The 18,184-nt window shown below is 43.7% G+C and overlaps 1 protein-coding gene across 1 annotated transcript in view; it reads right to left on the reverse strand.

The window, feature by feature from the left end:
• Positions 1–1,169: 1,169 nt before the first annotated feature.
• ttbk1a (tau tubulin kinase 1a) overlaps positions 1,170–18,184 on the reverse strand; it is an 86,532-nt gene continuing 69,517 nt past the window's right edge. The window contains exons 15-20 of the mRNA XM_079554127.1: positions 8,913–9,248; positions 8,178–8,753; positions 6,638–6,959; positions 4,257–4,431; positions 3,055–3,225; positions 1,170–1,521 (exon numbers count right to left, since the gene is read on the reverse strand). Coding sequence (XP_079410253.1) covers positions 1,323–1,521; positions 3,055–3,225; positions 4,257–4,431; positions 6,638–6,959; positions 8,178–8,753; positions 8,913–9,248 — 1,779 coding nt within the window. The 3' untranslated portion in view covers positions 1,170–1,322. The remainder of the gene's footprint in view (positions 1,522–3,054; positions 3,226–4,256; positions 4,432–6,637; positions 6,960–8,177; positions 8,754–8,912; positions 9,249–18,184) is intronic.

Below are 18,184 nucleotides of genomic sequence, written 5' to 3' on the forward strand. Positions count from 1 at the left end.
TTGAGGCTCCTCATGGGCCACTAGTGGTAACACTGTGAAGTGAGTCATTGAAGAAAAATGACCCGTTGTGTTTCCATCGAGTTCAGTATAGTAATTTGTTGACGGTCCCTAACCAGAGCAGAAAGAGCCGGGACATTCTGAGCACAACATGCCAAACATCTCCCCCTGCCGACTCACAAGAGCATCACCCGGTGCAGATATTTGTTCAATGGGTATTTTTTTATTCAAGAATAGAAACTATAATTATTCAAATGAATGCAATACCTTTCTTTACCATTTAGTGTGAGAGAAAGACATTCTTCCTACAGTTGTGGGACCTCTTCACAAATACACAAAACAAAACCTAAACTTCTTCCTGTGACGCTGTCGGACACAAACGTGAGTGTGTGGACGCAGAATCAGACGGAGCTCCTTTACACCATGGACGTGATCATCAGCGTAAACGATCAGGTTTGAGGCGGATTGTTGGCCGTCCTGAAGATTAAAGGCCGTTCCCGCAGCTTTGGAGAGTTTCCTCACACAGAAGACACTGACACCAACACAAGGCTGTAAACGCCAGGGATGTAACGGGGAAACTGGGGTTCAGGGTTCACCCCGAGGCCCGTATTCTGCTCAACCTTTAACCTACTCCGGGACACACTCGGATATGATGTTTTCTTCTTCTCACTGTGCCCTCCAAAAGTCTACTGCTTCTTTCAACAGCAGCACTTACGATACTTGGTTTTCGAGACCGATAAATAGACCATACTCTTTCCGATACCTGTTCTAAGATATTTGTCATATAGGTCCAGAAAACAGAAGAATAAAGTGTGGAAGATCTGCAAGTTTACAATATCAGGTTCATGTCCAACGTCGAGAAATGTGTGGAAAATGAGGAATAATTAGGGCAAAAAATGGAAAATAAATTGGGGGAAAATGAGGGAATATCTGAAAAATTGGGACAAAAATAAGAAAATGGAAAAAAATCAGAACATGAGACGTAAGGGAAGCTCAGCAGAATACGGACCTTTCAGACATTAACCATCTGATTGGACATTACCATTGTAACAGTAGAGTTACCTGATTTTGATAAAACATACAGGTCCAATCAGTAAATCCCCAAATGCTCCTGGTTTTGTAGCTTGTAGTGCGGAATATTTGCTATAGGTGAGAGTGCAGAACATTAATGTGCCCCGTTACATCCCTTTGAAAAACAATAAGTAAAACTTTGGTGAAACTTCAAATCTTCCGGCGACTTTCCCGGTCCATTTCCAGGTTTTCCATGTTTTCCATGTTTTCCATGTTTTCCAGGCTGCGCGGGAACCCTGAGGCAGGTCTGTGTATTATCTGGCCGTGGACTTCTCCCGGGCCGGGGGTTTTCCTTTGGGCACGGGCTGCACCGACGCTGCCGCCGCTTTGGGCCGTGAGCGGGGGGCGGAGGCGTCCTGGGAAGCGCTGCGTCTCATGCCCGCGGTCAACGCCTGGCTCCGGGGCTGGAGGACGGGCATCGTGGGCTGCCTGGAGGGCCGGTGTGGCGAGGGGCTGCGGGCAGACGGAGACATATGACATATTTTACTTGAATTTTCTGAAGATTTCTGCAGTAAAATCAGTTGAGCATCATTACACAAGGAGTCGGCAAAACAAGGAATAAAATCCTAGTGAAAGTTTTGTGTCACATCCACAGTGATCATTATAATTCCTTTACAAAAGTAGCTTATGGGACACATGGTAATACAGGGATCTCCAACCAGCCCTTTGTAGGTCACTCAACAAACACAATAGTACGGCAATACTTTCAATACTTGTGTTTGGAGGTATTTTTATCCTGCACTCCTTTGTTTTCCAGGAACAGTAACACAGCACTTTGTTACATTTAGTGTTAGTTTTCAGTCTTAACACTTCAATAAATGAGCTTTGGTTGATAAACTTTGGACGTGTGACTGGCGACCAAAGCTACAAAGCCCCAATGTTGCCCGGGTTATTAACCTCTTAACTCCCGCCTGAACCGAGAGGATCTTTTTCCTCACGTCATCAGATTTTTTTTCCATCATTTTTTTTTGTTGGGTATTCAACTCATTTTTGTAACTTTTTAGTCATTCTTTGTCACATTTTTGTCATTTTACATCAATTTTTGGTCACATTTTGTCCCTTTTTTGGCATTTTTTGGTCAAATTTGTATCACATTTTTGTCATTTTTTTGTCATATTTTTGTCATTTTTTTGTCATTTTTTTGTAAAAATTTTTTGTAAACATTTTTTGTAAACATTTTGTAATTTTTTTAGTCAATTTTTTATCAAATTTCTGTCATTTTTTTGTCCATTTTTTGTCATTTTTTGTCAATTTTTTGTCATTTTTCCGTAATTTTTTTAAAAAAAAAAGGTCACATTTTTGTAATTTTTTTGTCAAATTTTTATAATATTTTTGTCAATTTTTGTCACACTTTTGACATTTTTTCGTCAATTTTTCGTCAATTTTTGTCACATTTTTGTCAATTACTTGTGACATTTTTGCCACTTGAATGTTTTCTCCCTTTTTTGTCACATTTCCATCATTGTTTTCGTCTCAGTTCTGTCACTATTTTCACAGCTTTCTTCCAGAAGCTTTTGGATGGGGGTAAAGCCAAACTGGAGAAAATGTGCTCGGTTCAGGTGGGAGTTAATGGGTTAAAGCAGAACTTTTGCCCCTTTAAGTCCACACTGCAGGTGTCGTGTCATGTTGTGTTTTTTTACTCCGTATTTGTCCGTGAGAGTAAATACTACGCTGAGAAAAGACAAAGGGAGAGAGGGATATTGCTGGGTTTCAGGTGACACAGCGTTCTAAAGGCCTGTAATATTATACAGAGGTAAAATGTTTGGTCTTGTACAGAGAGATAATGGACCCAGAGACTGATATTCTGATCATTTTTGTAGTTCATGCATTTAATGCGACTTGTGAAAGTTCTGAAAGCCAGCATAGAGATCACTTTAATCCAAACTGATATAGTGGTCAATGATTTTACTGTTTCAACACACTATGTATTTCTGTTAAAGCAATAATATAGATTGATTTCCCCCTTGTTTCGAGCTGGCACTGCACCTGGGGCTGTCTAGGCGACTGTGGGCGGAGCCGAGGAGGCGGAGCGGCGTTCGGGGGCCGTTGGAGGAAGCGGCGCCGGGTCGAGTGCAGGAGGCGGACGAGGAGCGAGCGGGAACTGATTTACTGGGTTTACGCTGAGAGCCGGCGACGCTCAGGGGAACTCTCTGAGACCTGGGAAAGAGACAGGTTTGAAAAGGTTGGACACAGAAGCAAAGCATTAAATAACGGACAGAGCGAGGGGGAGCCCTGGGAAACACGGAAGAGAGCGGCCATGTTGGAGCGGCCATGTTGGAGCGACCTCAGACAAAACAGTCGACAATCATCTCCGACTAAACATCATGAAGAAAGAGTTTTTTTGTACACATTTTTGTAATTTTTTTGTCACATTTTTGTCATATTTTTGTCATTTCTTTGTCATTTTTTGTCACTTTTTTGGCATTTTTTTTCATTTTTTGTCACATTTTTTGTCACATTTTTGTCATTTTTTTGTCACATTTTTGTTATTTTTTCCGTCAATTTTTTATCACATTTTTGTAATTTTTTTGTCACATTTTTGTCATTTCTTTGTCATTTTTTGTCATTTTTTGTCACATTTTTGTCACTTTTTGGTCACATTTTTGTTATATTTTTGTCATTTTTTTGTCATTTTTTGTCACATTTTTGTCATTTTTTGTCACATTTTTGTCATTTTTTTGGTCAAATTTTTATCACATTTTTGTCATATTTTTGTCATATTTTTGTCATTTTTTTAGTAATTTTTTTATCAAATTTATGTCATTTTTTTGTCATTTTTTATCACATTTTTGTCATTTTTTGCAATTTTTTTTGTAATTTTTTTGGTCATTTTTTGTCACATTTTTGTCATTTTTTTGTCACATTTTTATCACATTTTTGTCATTTTTGGTCATTTTTTTGTCACATTTTTGTAATTTTTTTGTAATTTTTTTGTCAATTTCTTGTGACATTTTTGCCACTTTTTCATGTTTTGTCTGAGCGACCTCAGACAAAACATTCGACAATCGTCTCCGAGTAAACATCATGAAGAAAGAGTTTGAGTTTTTGAGTTTTCTGAGGCCTCCAGCACCTCCAGCTCCTCCAGCACCTCCAGCTCCTCCAGCTCCTCGCCTTAAACAAATGCATGATTGTGGTTTGAAAAGACGCCGCGAGCTTTCATAATTAGCTCAGTGCAGATGCGTTCGTACCCGCCGGTGGCTTTGGCCGCGCCCGCCTCCGGGGCCGTGCGGAGGGGGTTGACAGCGGCGGTCGTCAGCCCAGCCGTGGGTCTCCTGATGGGGGTCAGAGGCCGGGGGATCCTGCTCCTGCCCTCCTCTGTGGTCCTCAGCCTGGAGCTCCTCCGGGACTCGTCGGAGGTGTAGTCTGGGGTCAGAGATCCACAGCATGTTAAAACCCTCTCCCACAGATGATAAACCAGCAAATACTCATTTATTTTACTGCCAGAGTCGATGAGCAGGAGGCAGAGAAACCAAAATATTTACGATTAATGTTACTTTAAAATAGATACTCTTAAGTAGAAGTATAAATGAAATGCTTATGAAATGGTTCCAGGACAGTAACCTTCAACTTAACGTAAATAAGACAAAAGAAATGTGCTTCAGCAGCCAAAGGAAACTGGAGCCGTCAAATCCACTGTTTGAACCACTTCAGTTGAACGGACATGATGTAGAGCAAGTGACTCAATATCTAGGAACAATTTTGGACAATTCTTTCACATTTAACGAACATGTTGACTAAAGCTCAGCAAAGGCTTTTCCTGCTGCGTCAGCTGAGAGGTTTTGAAGTTAGTGACCAAATCTTAACAAGGGTTTATCAGTGTTTAATTGAGAGAGCACTGATATTTAACATAGTCTCTTGGTTTGGTCATTTAACTGTCAAAAACAAAGCTAAACTTGGCAGAGTTGTTAAACAGGGCAGTAAAATAACAGGCCAAGAACAAACCAGTTTATCTCAGCATTATAGTAAAGCAGTGCGTCGTGTCTGTATTAAGATCACAGATGACGAAAGCCGTCCATTGTCCCGTCACTTTGAGCTCCTTTAGGGCAGAGACACAGACTTCCTTGTGCCAAGAAAAATGTAACAGGAACTCTTTTGTTCCCTTTGCCATCAAGGAGCTGAATAGGTTGTAAGTATTAATGTCGTTCAGCCAGTCTGTTCCTTTTTCCTTTCCTTAATGAAGTGAACCTGCTGTTACTGTGTCTGCAGTGAACTGATTTTATAATGAGCTGATTTTATTATGTACATTGCTGGGCAAATGTATTAGAATGCATGAGCAAGCCAAAGGCAAATTTCTGCCATCATTGTGCATGGTAGACAATAAAGTTTTTTCTATTGTATTGTATTGCTGGGTTGCAGGTGACATCACAGCATTCTAAAGGCCAATGCTATTGTATGGAGGAAAAATTATTTTGTTTTTGAGGAAATTTTTGGTCTTGTACAGAGAGATCATGGACCCAGTGACTGATATTAATGATCATTTTTCTAATTCATACATTTTCTTTTGAGCTACGACTTGTGGAAGTGTAATGCTGTTAATAGGAAAAACTGGCTCCTGCCCCCCGCTGGGCCCGATGACATCATCACATTCTAGAACCTGCAACCCAGCAATTGTATTGTATTGCATTGCATTGCATTCTATTCTATTCTATTCTATTCTATTCTATTCTAGTGTGTGTAGTGTGTAGTAGTGACAATATTTATTGAAATAAGCGTAAAAATTCTGATTTATGTTTCATTAAGACATGACTTTTGAGAAACAAAACATGAAATAATGTAAAAATTAGAGATCCAGGTATTTTGCTTGAGACTTTTTCTTTTAAATTGGTAGCATTTATTTGAGCATGGGCAAACAGCATCAACACTTGGTGTCTGAAGATATTTCAGTACCTGCTTTTGATACTTTTATTTTTTTGTACATTAAACTTTTTTTCTAATGCCATACTGGTTTCGTTTGCATTAAGACACATTGGACACAAATTTAGCTGAAACATAGTTAAAACAATTATATTGAAGACTATTGAAGAGTTTATAGTTTCACTTGCTTATTGGACACTGACAGGAAGTGACATAATTACAGGCAAACAGCTTTAAACTGTTGCCGACCATGTTAAGTCAATGGGAAATGAGTCAAACGGCTCTGGAACTTCACCTTTGTCTATGTCACTTCCCATCAGCAGCGTTTCTTCATTTATTTTCTGCTTCACAGAAGTGAAATATTAATTATTACTTACAACAGATGTCACTCATCTAAATAAGTCATAAACATTCAAACCTGTCATATGCACTTTAATGGTACCATGCCCTATACTTTTGGGACTCTTCTTTTGGCGACGTTATGCAGTTATCGTTAAAATGGATGAGATTTACTCTGCACATTGGATCATTGAACCTGCAGCTGACTTCAAATGTTTTGGGGATTTAACACTGGGCTGTCTCTTCACAAAGACACTACAGCTCATGGGAGAGTGACTGTGGATCCGAACATTCTTCCGAAAACTGGTTGTAAAACTGGTTAATCTTGACTCCCTAAAGAGAACCGGTGTGAGCTCGGCAGCTGCAGCCTCCTCACCGCGGCTGTGGTCGTCCTCCGAGCCCGTGTTGCGTCTCTCATCGTCTCCCGATGACAGTGAGGAGGAGGTTCCGGACAGCACCCTCCTCCTCCTCATCCAGCGGCCCTGCTGCCGCTCCACCAGGACCCGGGCCAGGTCCAGCTGCCGCGCCCGCCGCTGCAGCCGCACCCGCGCAGACGAGGAGCGCTCCGAGCCGGAGTCCTCCTCAGAGATCAGCACGGGGATACGACTGCGCACCCGGGGCTTCTCCTCCACCGCCTGCTCCGGCTCCGGCGGCTCGTCTGAGGGCGGGGCCGGCGCTTCCTCCGGCCGTGGAGACTCCTGTGTTTCAACAAGCGTACAGGGAAGGACAGAGTTACCGTAAATGCTCTAATAGAGGCCGGGGCCTTTATTTACTCAAGGGCATCTCGGACCAGGCCTTTATTGGAACCAGGCCACAATTAGAGACAGGCCTTTATTTCTATTTGAGCAAAACGGACGACCAGGAAAATGAAGAGAAACGAGATTTGTGTCCATTTGCACCTAAAATATTAGGTTCATTTATTAATTAACATTTCAAACCCTCTCCCAGCGGCTGGAATATTGACGCCTTTTATTTTGTCTGGACAACAGGAAGTGTTTCGTTGCTGTTAGCGGAGCTTTGACATCAATGTCACTGCAGGTTTCTGTTTCGTTTTTACCGGACCGGATTATTTGTTGTTATCTTGTGTAAAAGTTGAGTTTAGACGGAGCGTTTGTGTTTGTGATCGATCATGAGACTGACCCGAGAGAAGACGAGACGCTCGCGCTGATGGGAGGAGTTATTTTGAGGCGTGGGACTGACCTGCACACGGAGCAGCTGGACGTGCTTTGAAGACGCGATGGAGACTTTATTAAAACCCTGGAGGGTCACACAACATTTGTTGCTCTGTTTCCAAATATCGTCACAGGAGGTTTGAAAAGTGGCTAAATCTGTGTCAAAGTTACGCTCGGATCAGCTCCTCCGCAGCGTCCCCCTCGGCCCGGGTTCCCGTTTGTTACTTCCTGCACGTGAGTTTTCATTTACACCAGTATGAGACAAATTCCTAACATGGGGAATATTTCTACTGCTATAGTTTCTAATAAAAGCCCCGGCCTGTTTTAGAGACCGGCTTTAATTTGCCTCCGCCAGCCGCGAACCCGGCCTCTGTCAGAGACCCGGCCTCTGTCGGAGACCCGGCCTCTGTAAGAGACCCGGCCTCTGTCGGAGACCCGGCCCTGTCGGAGACCCGGCCCCTGTCGGAGACCCGGCCCCTGTCGGAGACCCGGCCCCTGTCAGAGACCCGGCCTCTGTCAGAGACCCGGCCTCTGTCAGAGACCCGGTCACTGTCGGAGACCCGGCCGCTAATGGAATACAGGCCAGTATTAGAGAATTTACGGTAGTTAAAGGAACTGGTGCTGCAATCCCAAAGGATGATGTGTGAGTGTTATTTCATGTATTTTACCAGAGTTCAGGCCCTCATACCTTTGGATTTGAACCACCCAAGCTCCAAGATCGGTCAATAAATAACTCGCTCTTACCTGTGGCTCCATTTTGTCCTGGACTGGGGAGACGGCGTGGACCTCTAGAGTCAATCCATTCTCTGCTGGAGTCTCTTCAAACCTGGCCACGCCCTCGCCTCCCGCCTGGTCCTCGCCTCCCGCCTGGTCCTCGTCTCCCGCCTGGTCCTCGCCCCCCGCCTGGTCCTCGCCTCCCGCCTGGTCCCCGTCTCCCGCCTGGCTCAGCGCGGCCAAGAGCTCGGGGTCTTTGGCCGGGTGCCCGTTGGAAGACATGACGTTGAGGTGCGAGGTCTCTGCGATGTGGATGAAGGTGCGCTCCACCTTGGTGAAGGGCGGGGAGGCCGGGGCGATGGGCGTGGAGGGCCGCAGGTCGGACCTCAGCGCGGGCGACAGGCGGCCGGTGTCCGGGGGCTCCAGCTGCAGCGTCTCCCCCACCGGCGGCCGCTCGTTCCGGGGCGTCAGGGCGAACGCCGTGGCCAGCTCCGGCTCCAGACCCGCGTCGCCGCCCGAGGGCGACTTCCGCGTGTCGCCCGGGGAGAACAGCACCAGCGTTTTCGAGGCGTCCTCCAGGTCCTGGTCGTTTTCAGCGGCTGAAACCTGGACAAGACACAAACAGACTGTTCAGTAATGCTTCACTTATCTACCTCTGAAAACTCCAGGATGTTCATGTGCGTCTCATGAAAGTGTCCATTCTGATGTGAAGCAATGAATGAAGGCAATGAAGAGTTTCCTAAAGCAACACAAGCACATCTGCACCTTGTGTCCCCTCTGGTCCTCGGCCATCAGCGTGGAGTGCGCCGCCTCCTGGCTGCGCTCCGTGCTCTTCTGACTGGCCTCGCTGTTGGACTCGCTCTTGGTGACGTCGTCGTCCCGCGGGCCCGGAGCCTCCTCTGCGGCGGCGGCGGCGTCCGGCGTGGCGAAGCTGCGGCGCGCGGGTAGCGTCCCGGTGAGCATCACGGTGAGGAAGTCCGCGCGCTGGGCCTGGAGCTGAGGCAGGATGTGGAAGTGCTGCTTCTCGTCGTCGCGGCCTTTGGTGCGGTAGTCGGGGGACGTGGGGGACGGGGGCTTCTCCGTGGGGGACATCACCGCCGCCTGGACCGGAGAGAGACACGGTTAGCCACCAAAGAGCTTATGAAGGTGATTTTATTTGGTAAGAACAGTCAATGAACACACGAGACACTCACACTCATAATCACAAGCACTCATTCTGACGCCAGTTTTGTTCTTATTTAGTTATGAATCTGGGACGATGCAATCAACATAGTTTCAATTCAGGTTTTCAGCCTGTTCCTGGTTGGGTCTTTCTACACAAATTTACAATGGTAAAATATAGTAATAAAAATGTATACAAAAGTTCCGATCACACACAAACAGTACAACTAAGTCAGAGCTGTTGTTTTCAGTTTTCAAGACTTAAGATCGTAGAAGTGAACATTTGAAACTCCTACATGGTCTTCAGTTCTGTAGGTGATGAATTCCACAGCTTTGTACCTTTGTTCCTTTGTGTTTTAGCAGCTTTTGTACCAGAGCCGCCCTGGGACAAACTGACAGAGATGCAGTGTTAGCCGTCTTAGGACAAAAATGATTTTAGTTTCGTCACATTTCAGTCATTTCTTAAAACAGAGAAAACTCCTGAAGCGGAAACAGCTAGACTTTCTGGGACACTGTATAAGGAAGGAAGGGTTGGAATTGGTTTTCGTCACAGGTAAAATCAATGGGAAGCGGGACAGAGGGAGGGAGAGAAACGCTTCCCTCGTGAATCACTGTCTGGACTGGAATGGACAACATCTTAAAGGAACAGGCCAGCGTTTTTACATACTGAGATATGTTCTTACCTTAGCTTTGACGAGTTCTTTAGGACCTGTCTGATCTTCACCCGTGCCTTCAGTCACGTAAACACAGAGCAGACGGCGTTAGCATTTAGCCTCTCCCTCTCTCCTCTATAGCTCCAAAACAGGTGAAGATAGAAGCTACCAAGCTCTTCCACGTTTTCCCTTAGAAAATCCACATTGTTTAATTTTGTGTAATTATACTTTGCAGTGGAAAACTTCACGTAACCATATTTAAATAGGGGAAACGTGGAAGACCTTGGTAGCTTCTATCTTCACCTGTTTTGGAGCTATAGAGGAGAGAGGGAGAGGCTAAATGCTAACGCCGTCTGCGCTGTGTTTACGTGACTGAAGGCACGGGGTGAAGACCAGACAGGTCCTAAAGAACTCGTCAAAGCTCAGGTAAGAACATATCTCAGTATGTAAAAACGGTGGCCTGTTCCTTTAAGATGTTGAGACTGGCAAAGAAGAGAGACGATTGGCATTCCACGGTCACGCACGTCACATGACATGGCTCTGCGAGAGATTCATTACAAACTAAGTATTGGAAAAATAAGTATTGGAAATGGGGATGAAAATTGAAGGTCGTGCTAAGCTTTTCACAGATTCCTCCACAAAATGCAGAAATGTCCTGATTGTGATCATGACTTTTCCCGAAAGTGTCCGCTCTCCTCGTCCTCTGATCATCGCTTCCAGAGTTTTTATTAACTGCGCCGTCTGCACATTCGTTCATCAACATGCTTCTGCGTTCACAAACTATAAAGATGATATAAAGAAAAGATAAAGTCCCAGTTTGATCACAGTGAAGTCGCTCAGACCAGGGAGCTATAGGCACAGACTGCTCCTCGCTCACGCTCTGATGGCGAACGTCTGACAAACGGATTTCTCCAAGTTTAGTCTCGTCAACGTAAACTCATGAACGCAATGATGTCGATCGAAAGCACCACAGCAGAGACGTGGCTGTCGTTCTGTGTCCGTGGCCTGTCCAGCCTTACCTTGTGCAGCAAACTGGATCACCACAGATCGGTCACTACCGTCCCGAAGGAAATCCATTTTGCTGCAGGTGATACACAACCTCAACGTTTCTCTTTTCCTGCTTTTAGACTCCCCTGTCCCGCAAATACTTCTACAGTTCTGGCTGTAGAAGTATTGACCCAACTTCTTCCGTCTCAAACACCTTGACATTGACCTGACACATACTTCGTGAGGAATCGTCTTCAAGTCCAGAACCAAGAACCAGGCGAACACCGACATCGTATTTTCCCCAAATGTGTTTATTTGACCGTAGTTTGGTTGTACACAAGCTTCTTAAAGATTGTCTAGATACATACATTGATAAAAAAGGCACAAAAATGCATTGCAGTTGTTATTTTTCGACAGCACGCAGTCAGATGTCTTCAAGTGTTTTCCCTTGGGTAAAGTATTCACAAACGGCCTGTACAAACATGCGATTCGGCGCGAACTGCAAACCTATCCATGGCTCTCTGCGCTTCTGTACAACGTGTATCGCTGCGTGTTTACAAAAAGAGTCCTAAGTACATGCTCCGAAATCATACAAGCGGCGTCTGTACAGCCTGGGGATGCGGTACAAAAAGAAAGGCCAGCGTGTATTTTACAAGTGAGAAAGCGACGCTCCGGAGGAAAAAAACCCTGTCCTTATTGCATTGGATTTACACGGGACGCTCGGATATATACAGGAGAACAATGTACAGATCGCAAATCAACGAAATCCGTGAACGCGGCAATCGATCCGATGGGTTTTGAAGACTTTGGAACAGAAAAGGTTTGATTCCAGGACATTGTCGAGTCTGAAACGCCGTCGGGCAACCGGGATTGTTCGTGATTATGTTTGTACAAGCGGAGATGAAGTGGATTCCGTGTCTGCAGATGTGTGGAGAAGACGTCTGTGATGAAACGCAGGAGAACAATGCAACTCTCGACTCTCCTCGTCCTATTGTACATGCTTTGGGTTCAGCCGGAGTCTCCCTTAAATCAGGGAAAACAGGAAAACTCCCCACTGAAAGCCGTCGCTATCATTTAGGAACTGAATGGGTTTAAATACATGGGAGCAACGTCTGCGTCACTAAGAAGGTCAGAAGAATCTCTCATCCAGTGAAATGAATGGGCAGAGGTCGACTGAGAACCTTAAAGGAACAGTTTATACAGAAATGGAGAGGAGAATGTGGCACCATGTCGTCCCTATGATGTTTATGTGGAATTTAAAACCGTATTTGAATTAGAAAAGTATCTTTTGTGTGAGAATGTCTCCCACAGACGCGCCATTTGTAATTTAAGAACCGGAAACAATCGACTGGCAAAAGTAGTGGTTGATACAAAGGTGTCGTTATTGTAATCTCTGTAATGATAATGTTGTCGGTGATGAGTTTCAGTTACTGTTTGAATGTTCAAATGCGGAAGTTGTCGTCAATAGAGAAAAGTACTTGCCAAAATGTTATGTAAGACACCCTTCAATGTTTAAATTAATTTCACTTGTGCAAAATCAAAGTCAAAATGTGATTAGTAAATTTGGTACCTTTTGGAAAAAGGTTCTTCTTCTGTTAAAATGATGTTTGTTATTACTTTGTTCTGTTTTGTTTTTGTGAGCACTGTTTTCAGTGGTCGGTGGTTGTTAGCGCTGAAATAAAGAAAGTAAAGAAAAACGGCTCATGAGTGATATTCATCTGTGGAATCTGAAGATGCAAAGGAAGTGAAGTGTGGCTTCAGATCATTCACAGAGAAGACGTTAACGCTTAGAAACTGTCACGTGGAACCGAGACTTTTGTTGGTTAATACCAAAAAATATATATATATATTTTTGTATGATCAGAACGAAAGAGAGATTAGCCTTGGTATAACTCTTATGTACCATATGGTGTATTTATTTATTTACGACTGTAAATGATAAATCCTTTATTTATTTATTTTTGGTAGACTGTAAATGATGAAATTCTTTGACATTTTGTACGATCAAAAACGATTTATATCAATATATAAGCACAGACTCATGCATCGGTTTCTTGCATGAGTCTAGCGGAAAGTTTTTGTGATGATTACTTGAATGAGAGATAAGGGGTAGGTTTACTATATATTCTTGAACTTCTTCCTACTCCTTTTGCAGCACAAAGTCTTGGTTTTTTTTTGTCTTTATATACATATACATATATACATACTTTTTCTGCTCAAATGAATAAATAAATGAAAATGAAATAGTCACATTTCAACAGGAACTGGACAGACCTGAGCCCAGTTCATTTTGAGGGGGGTTTGCGTTTCAAGTGCCTTTAGAAGAACATGTCCTGGAGCAGTTTGGAATTGTCCCAAAGGAGGCGCTGTGGGGCTACATTCATGCGCTTAATGCAGAGTGCAAACTACTTTATGCTCATTTCAAGTACTACATTTTAACAACCCATGAGGCAAAGCAGTGGATTTTACAAGCGGTAGATGCTTTGTAAATGTTTTCAAACAAGAGATGCATCGTCTCATAGGAGTCCCAGACCAGCTTTTCACCAAAACAGGTAAGCACTTGGCTAAATAAGGCAAATGTTTGTTTCTCAAGTGCATTTAAGTGCATTCTCCCCTTGTCTATATCTAAATGTTACGTCTCTTTCTCTCCAGACCCGGGGTTGAAGGGGTCTGAGGTTGGAGCGCTCTGGACCCTCCCTTTTGGCTAACAAAACACCAGCTCCTGTCGAAGTGCGACTAATGTCATTAAATCTGTGGCTCTGAGATCGTTTGAGCTAAATTTCCACGGTTCATTCAGCAGCTAATCTTCTGCGTTAATGTGCGTTTGAGACTCCCTGAATCATAATTGAGGCCTAAACCTGAGCACGTTTAATCAGGCGGATGATTTGCTGATTAAAGAAGTCACAGAGGGCTGACGCATGGCCACCAGGGGGAGCTGTTCCCCTCTAATGAGCCCTGAAAGGGAGTAGCAATCAATAAACTGGCTTTTATCGTTTCTCTCGAAATAAAATGGTTCCCAGTCGTCTCCTGACAGTGAACTGATGAGTTTGTGAGCGAGACTGGACGTTTTCCTGTGGCTCTGACACTGGCAAGGAATATTTTAGCCCCAGAACGAGAAATGATCAGAGATTTCCTAACTGCCACCAGACTAATTCCCCTCTTGTTTCACCCAGAGCCGTCACGGGACTCGCCAAAAGTGTCCGGACGTTGCTCCAATCGACAGCCCGGAGTGACAGTAAGAATGCAAGAATGAGAGCGCTAACCAATTATCCCAAAAAACAAGTATTATCAACCATTTAACCGCAGAAACAATCAAACAATGGTTTTAGTTGGTCAACCAAACTTGAGTTCCAGTACGTCACGCCAAACTTTCATCACAATAAGCCGAGAAGAGCCCAGTAAAGTTGCATTGTTCCCATTTAGTTCCTATTGTCTACCACAAGTGTTTCAGGTCCAATATCTCGCTGCAGTGACCAGTCTTTTAGTGCTATGGTACGTATTTATATATTTACAGAAGGATCACAGGCGTTTCCAGTCGGACGTGGTGTTTCGAAGCGTTTGGCGTCGCAGTAACAGTTTTGATCATTGAACAGTCAAACCGGCTGTGTCCAGAACCGCCCCCCGGTCCTACGCAAAGCCATACAGGACTTACAGTGTTCAGCGTCGGCCGAGAAGCTGCGACCTTTAGCAAAAGCCCCGCCCCCTTTGTGACTGTGCTGAATGGGTTTAATGGACTGTGAATGTGCAACGAAGAGGCTACAACTGTCGAGGCTAAAGCAGCGACCTCATGGGAAGTTGGAAAATATCCCTGGAGCTCCTTTAATCCAAAAGCACAGTCGTTTGGCCAGTTCTCTTCTTTTGTTAGTGTAGTGTTGTTGAAATCTGAGCGGTGTTGTGAAATGAGCTGGCTGAAATCTGGGGAAGCGGCTCAGTGACGCCCGAGCAGACGGCTCGTGTAACACCTCATTTGAAAGACCCACAAAACTGAGCTTTTTCCTCGCGTTGTTGCTCTGTTGTGTCACCTTTTGTATGTTTTTGGTTGAATTTTTGTCACTTTTTGGTGAGTTTTTGTCACATTTTTGTCACATTTTTGTCACATTTTTGTCACATTTTTGTCACATTTTTGTTGCATTTTTGTTGAATTTTTGTCACATTTTTGTTGAATTTTTGTCACATTTTTGTCACATTTTTGTCGCATTTTTGTCACATTTTTGTCACATTTTTGTCACATTTTTGTCACATTTTTGTCACATTTTTGTTGAGTTTTTGTCACATTTTTGTTGATTTTTTGTCACATTTTTATTGAATTTTTGTCACATCTTTGTCACATCTTTGTCACATTTTTGTTGAATTTTTGTCACATCTTTGTCACATTTTTGTCACATTTTTGTTGATTTTTTGTCACATTTTTGTTGAATTTTTGTCACATCTTTGTCACATTTTTGTCACATTTTTGTTGATTTTTTGTCACATTTTTGTTGAATTTTTGTCACATCTTTGTCACATTTTTGTCACATTTTTGTCACATTTTTGTTGAGTTTTTGTCACATTTTTGTTGATTTTTTGTCACATTTGTGTTGAATTTTTGTCACATCTTTGTCGCATCTTTGTCACATTTTTGTCACATTTTTGTTGAATTTTTGTCACATCTTTGTCGAATTTTTGTCACATTTTTGTTGAATTTTTGTCACATTTTTGTTGAGTTTTTGTCACATTTTTGTTGAGTTTTTGTCACATTTTTGTTGAATTTTTGTCAAGTTTTAGTTGATTTTTTGTCACTCTTTGTTTGAGTTTTTGTCACATTTTTGGTGCTTTTTCCCCAAGAAGCTTTTTGATTAGGGTAAAGCCAAGATATTCCTGCAGATATTCCAGCAGCAGAAACAGCTTTATGTGACGATGTCCAGCAGAAGCAGCTCATGGAACTCCTGACAAATGACGAGACTGACGAACAAGTCTGTCCTTGGCTCAAGAGTCAGCAGTCTGTGGTTTCCAGCTTGTTTATCGGCTTTGAAATAGAAGAATCCGTTTTTATGGGAGGAGATCAGGTCCAGTGATATCTGACCCACCGGACGTTAGTATCACAGTCTTCAGCCGTATCCTCAGAGGACAACAGGGACAGGAACAAGAACTGAAGATCCAACAAGGACAGGACGTTCTTCCATGGTTTTGGAGTTCTCCCTTGGTGTTTAGAAGAGTGGATGCCCCTCTCGTTTCCATCCTTTTTTTCGCCTCTGTTGGACACTACATTTGCCTGAACATTGGTGTGGGCTTTACAAAACAACTCGATTGAATGTCTGATAGCAACGGTCTGAGGTAAGATTGGACCATGACCGTGAAGGGGCGGGGTTTTGCGAAAGTCAGACTTCTGGGAACTGGAACACGATGTAAAGTCACTGTCATCCCGTTTTGTGTTTGCCTCGTCGGACAGTCGGACACCGGGGGACTGAGGACACAGCCTGCGCGGAAACATTCTCCTTTTTCCATCTGAAGCTGCAACCCTCGGCGAGTGTAAACAAAGCGTGCAAAGTAAAAGTTTAGCAGCTCGTGGTACATTCTCGGTGAATTACTTTGTCCAGAAGCAGCGTGGAAATGGACTCGAAGTGAGCGGCGCGTGGTGCATATCGTAATGTAGCCCTTTAAGAAAAACAACAGTGAGGAGCTTCAAACGCCCACCAGCGCCAACAGCTAACAGCTAACGGCTAACAGCTAACGACTGCTAGCGGACGTTCAGTGGACAAACTCAGGAACGCTGATGGGTTCATGGATAAAACTGATGAATGTGTTCATTTGAAATCCGACCAAAGTTTCACTGAATCAGGTTTGGTCTTTTATGGCTAATGTGACCCTTTTTTAAAGAAGTATATAGATATATTTGTGTGTGTATATATATATATTTCACAACCAATAACATATATTTTTCTCTGACCACTGTATTCATGTATTTAGAGTGTTGGCTTTCGTGTATTCTGCGCCTGTGTTGTGGGGATGGGCGATAAGAGATTTCTTTTGTAATTCCATGGGAGCAACATCTACGTCCCTGAGGAGGCTAGCGCCCCCTTTGGGTGGAAACAGCAGCTCCATTGATAAAGACCAACAGAGAACTTTAATTTACAAATCGAAAGGTAACATTTGCTTGTGTAACTTTTTCGCTGGTTGCTATATAATGTCCTTACAGCTTCAGGTTTTAGTCTGGTCTTTTATATTGTTATTAAATTAAATTTACGCAACATTGATTTTGTCTGATTCATGGTTCACTCAGCAGCTAACTTACTAGCTGCTAATGCTAACGTTAATGTTTGTTTTAAGACCCAGAGAATCATAACTTAGGCTGAGAACGTTTAAAGCAGTACTAAGTAACTCGTGCCCCTAGAGGCCATAAGTGCCACTGCAGGTGTCGTACACAATGGAGATCCTTTTTTTTCTCTCAGACTTGGCTGTAAATACTGTTTAAGTGGCGCTAGCCCGCAGTTAGCTTTGCCCATTAGCCCGTTAGCTTCTTCTTCGTGATTCCATTAGTGTGTATTGGTGACTCCGACCCGGTGGCAGCGAAGTTTCAATCGTGTTTTTTCTGTCCAGAGACACCAGGGGGAGATGAAAGACCCTCCAGTCATCCCTTTAACACTTGTATTACCCCCAGAGGGACGACGGGAAGGAATTATTAAGGTAAACAGGTACAAAGTGCATAACACACGGCCACCAGGGGGAGCTGTTTCCCCAATAATGAGCCCTGACAGATACTGTAATAGAAAATAGCTCCCAATCATTTTCAGACAGTGAACTGAAGTGTCCATAATAAAGAACGGCCATTTCCTGTGGTTCTGACACTGGCTTGGAATGTTTTTCCCCAGAACGAGAAATGTTCTCCCACACGCACTAATGTCATTTCTAGCTCTTCTTTTCACCCAAAGGAGGCGCCAACTCTGCAAAAGGTTGTGATGTGGCTCCCAGCTACATATCACAGTATCCATGCTACACTGCCTCACCAAAAAGTGTCCTGTACCTGGATGCAACTGATCTTGTGCTGCTAAAGTTGGTTCAGGAACACTGAGATCAACACAACACCCAACTAAACACTGAATAATCTGGGTTTAGTGGATCATTAGGTGAGAATATCGGGTCCTGGAGGTAAATGAATGACTCAAGGGGTACATGAATCAAAAAAGGTCGGGAAATGTCATTATTCTGGAGTCGATCCGCCCATCCCCACTGCAGGCAGGTCCATTTGAGGAGTGTTTT

Source organism: Gobius niger, assembly GCF_951799975.1.
Source record: "Gobius niger genome assembly, chromosome: 3".
Lineage (NCBI taxonomy): Eukaryota > Metazoa > Chordata > Actinopteri > Gobiiformes > Gobiidae > Gobius > Gobius niger.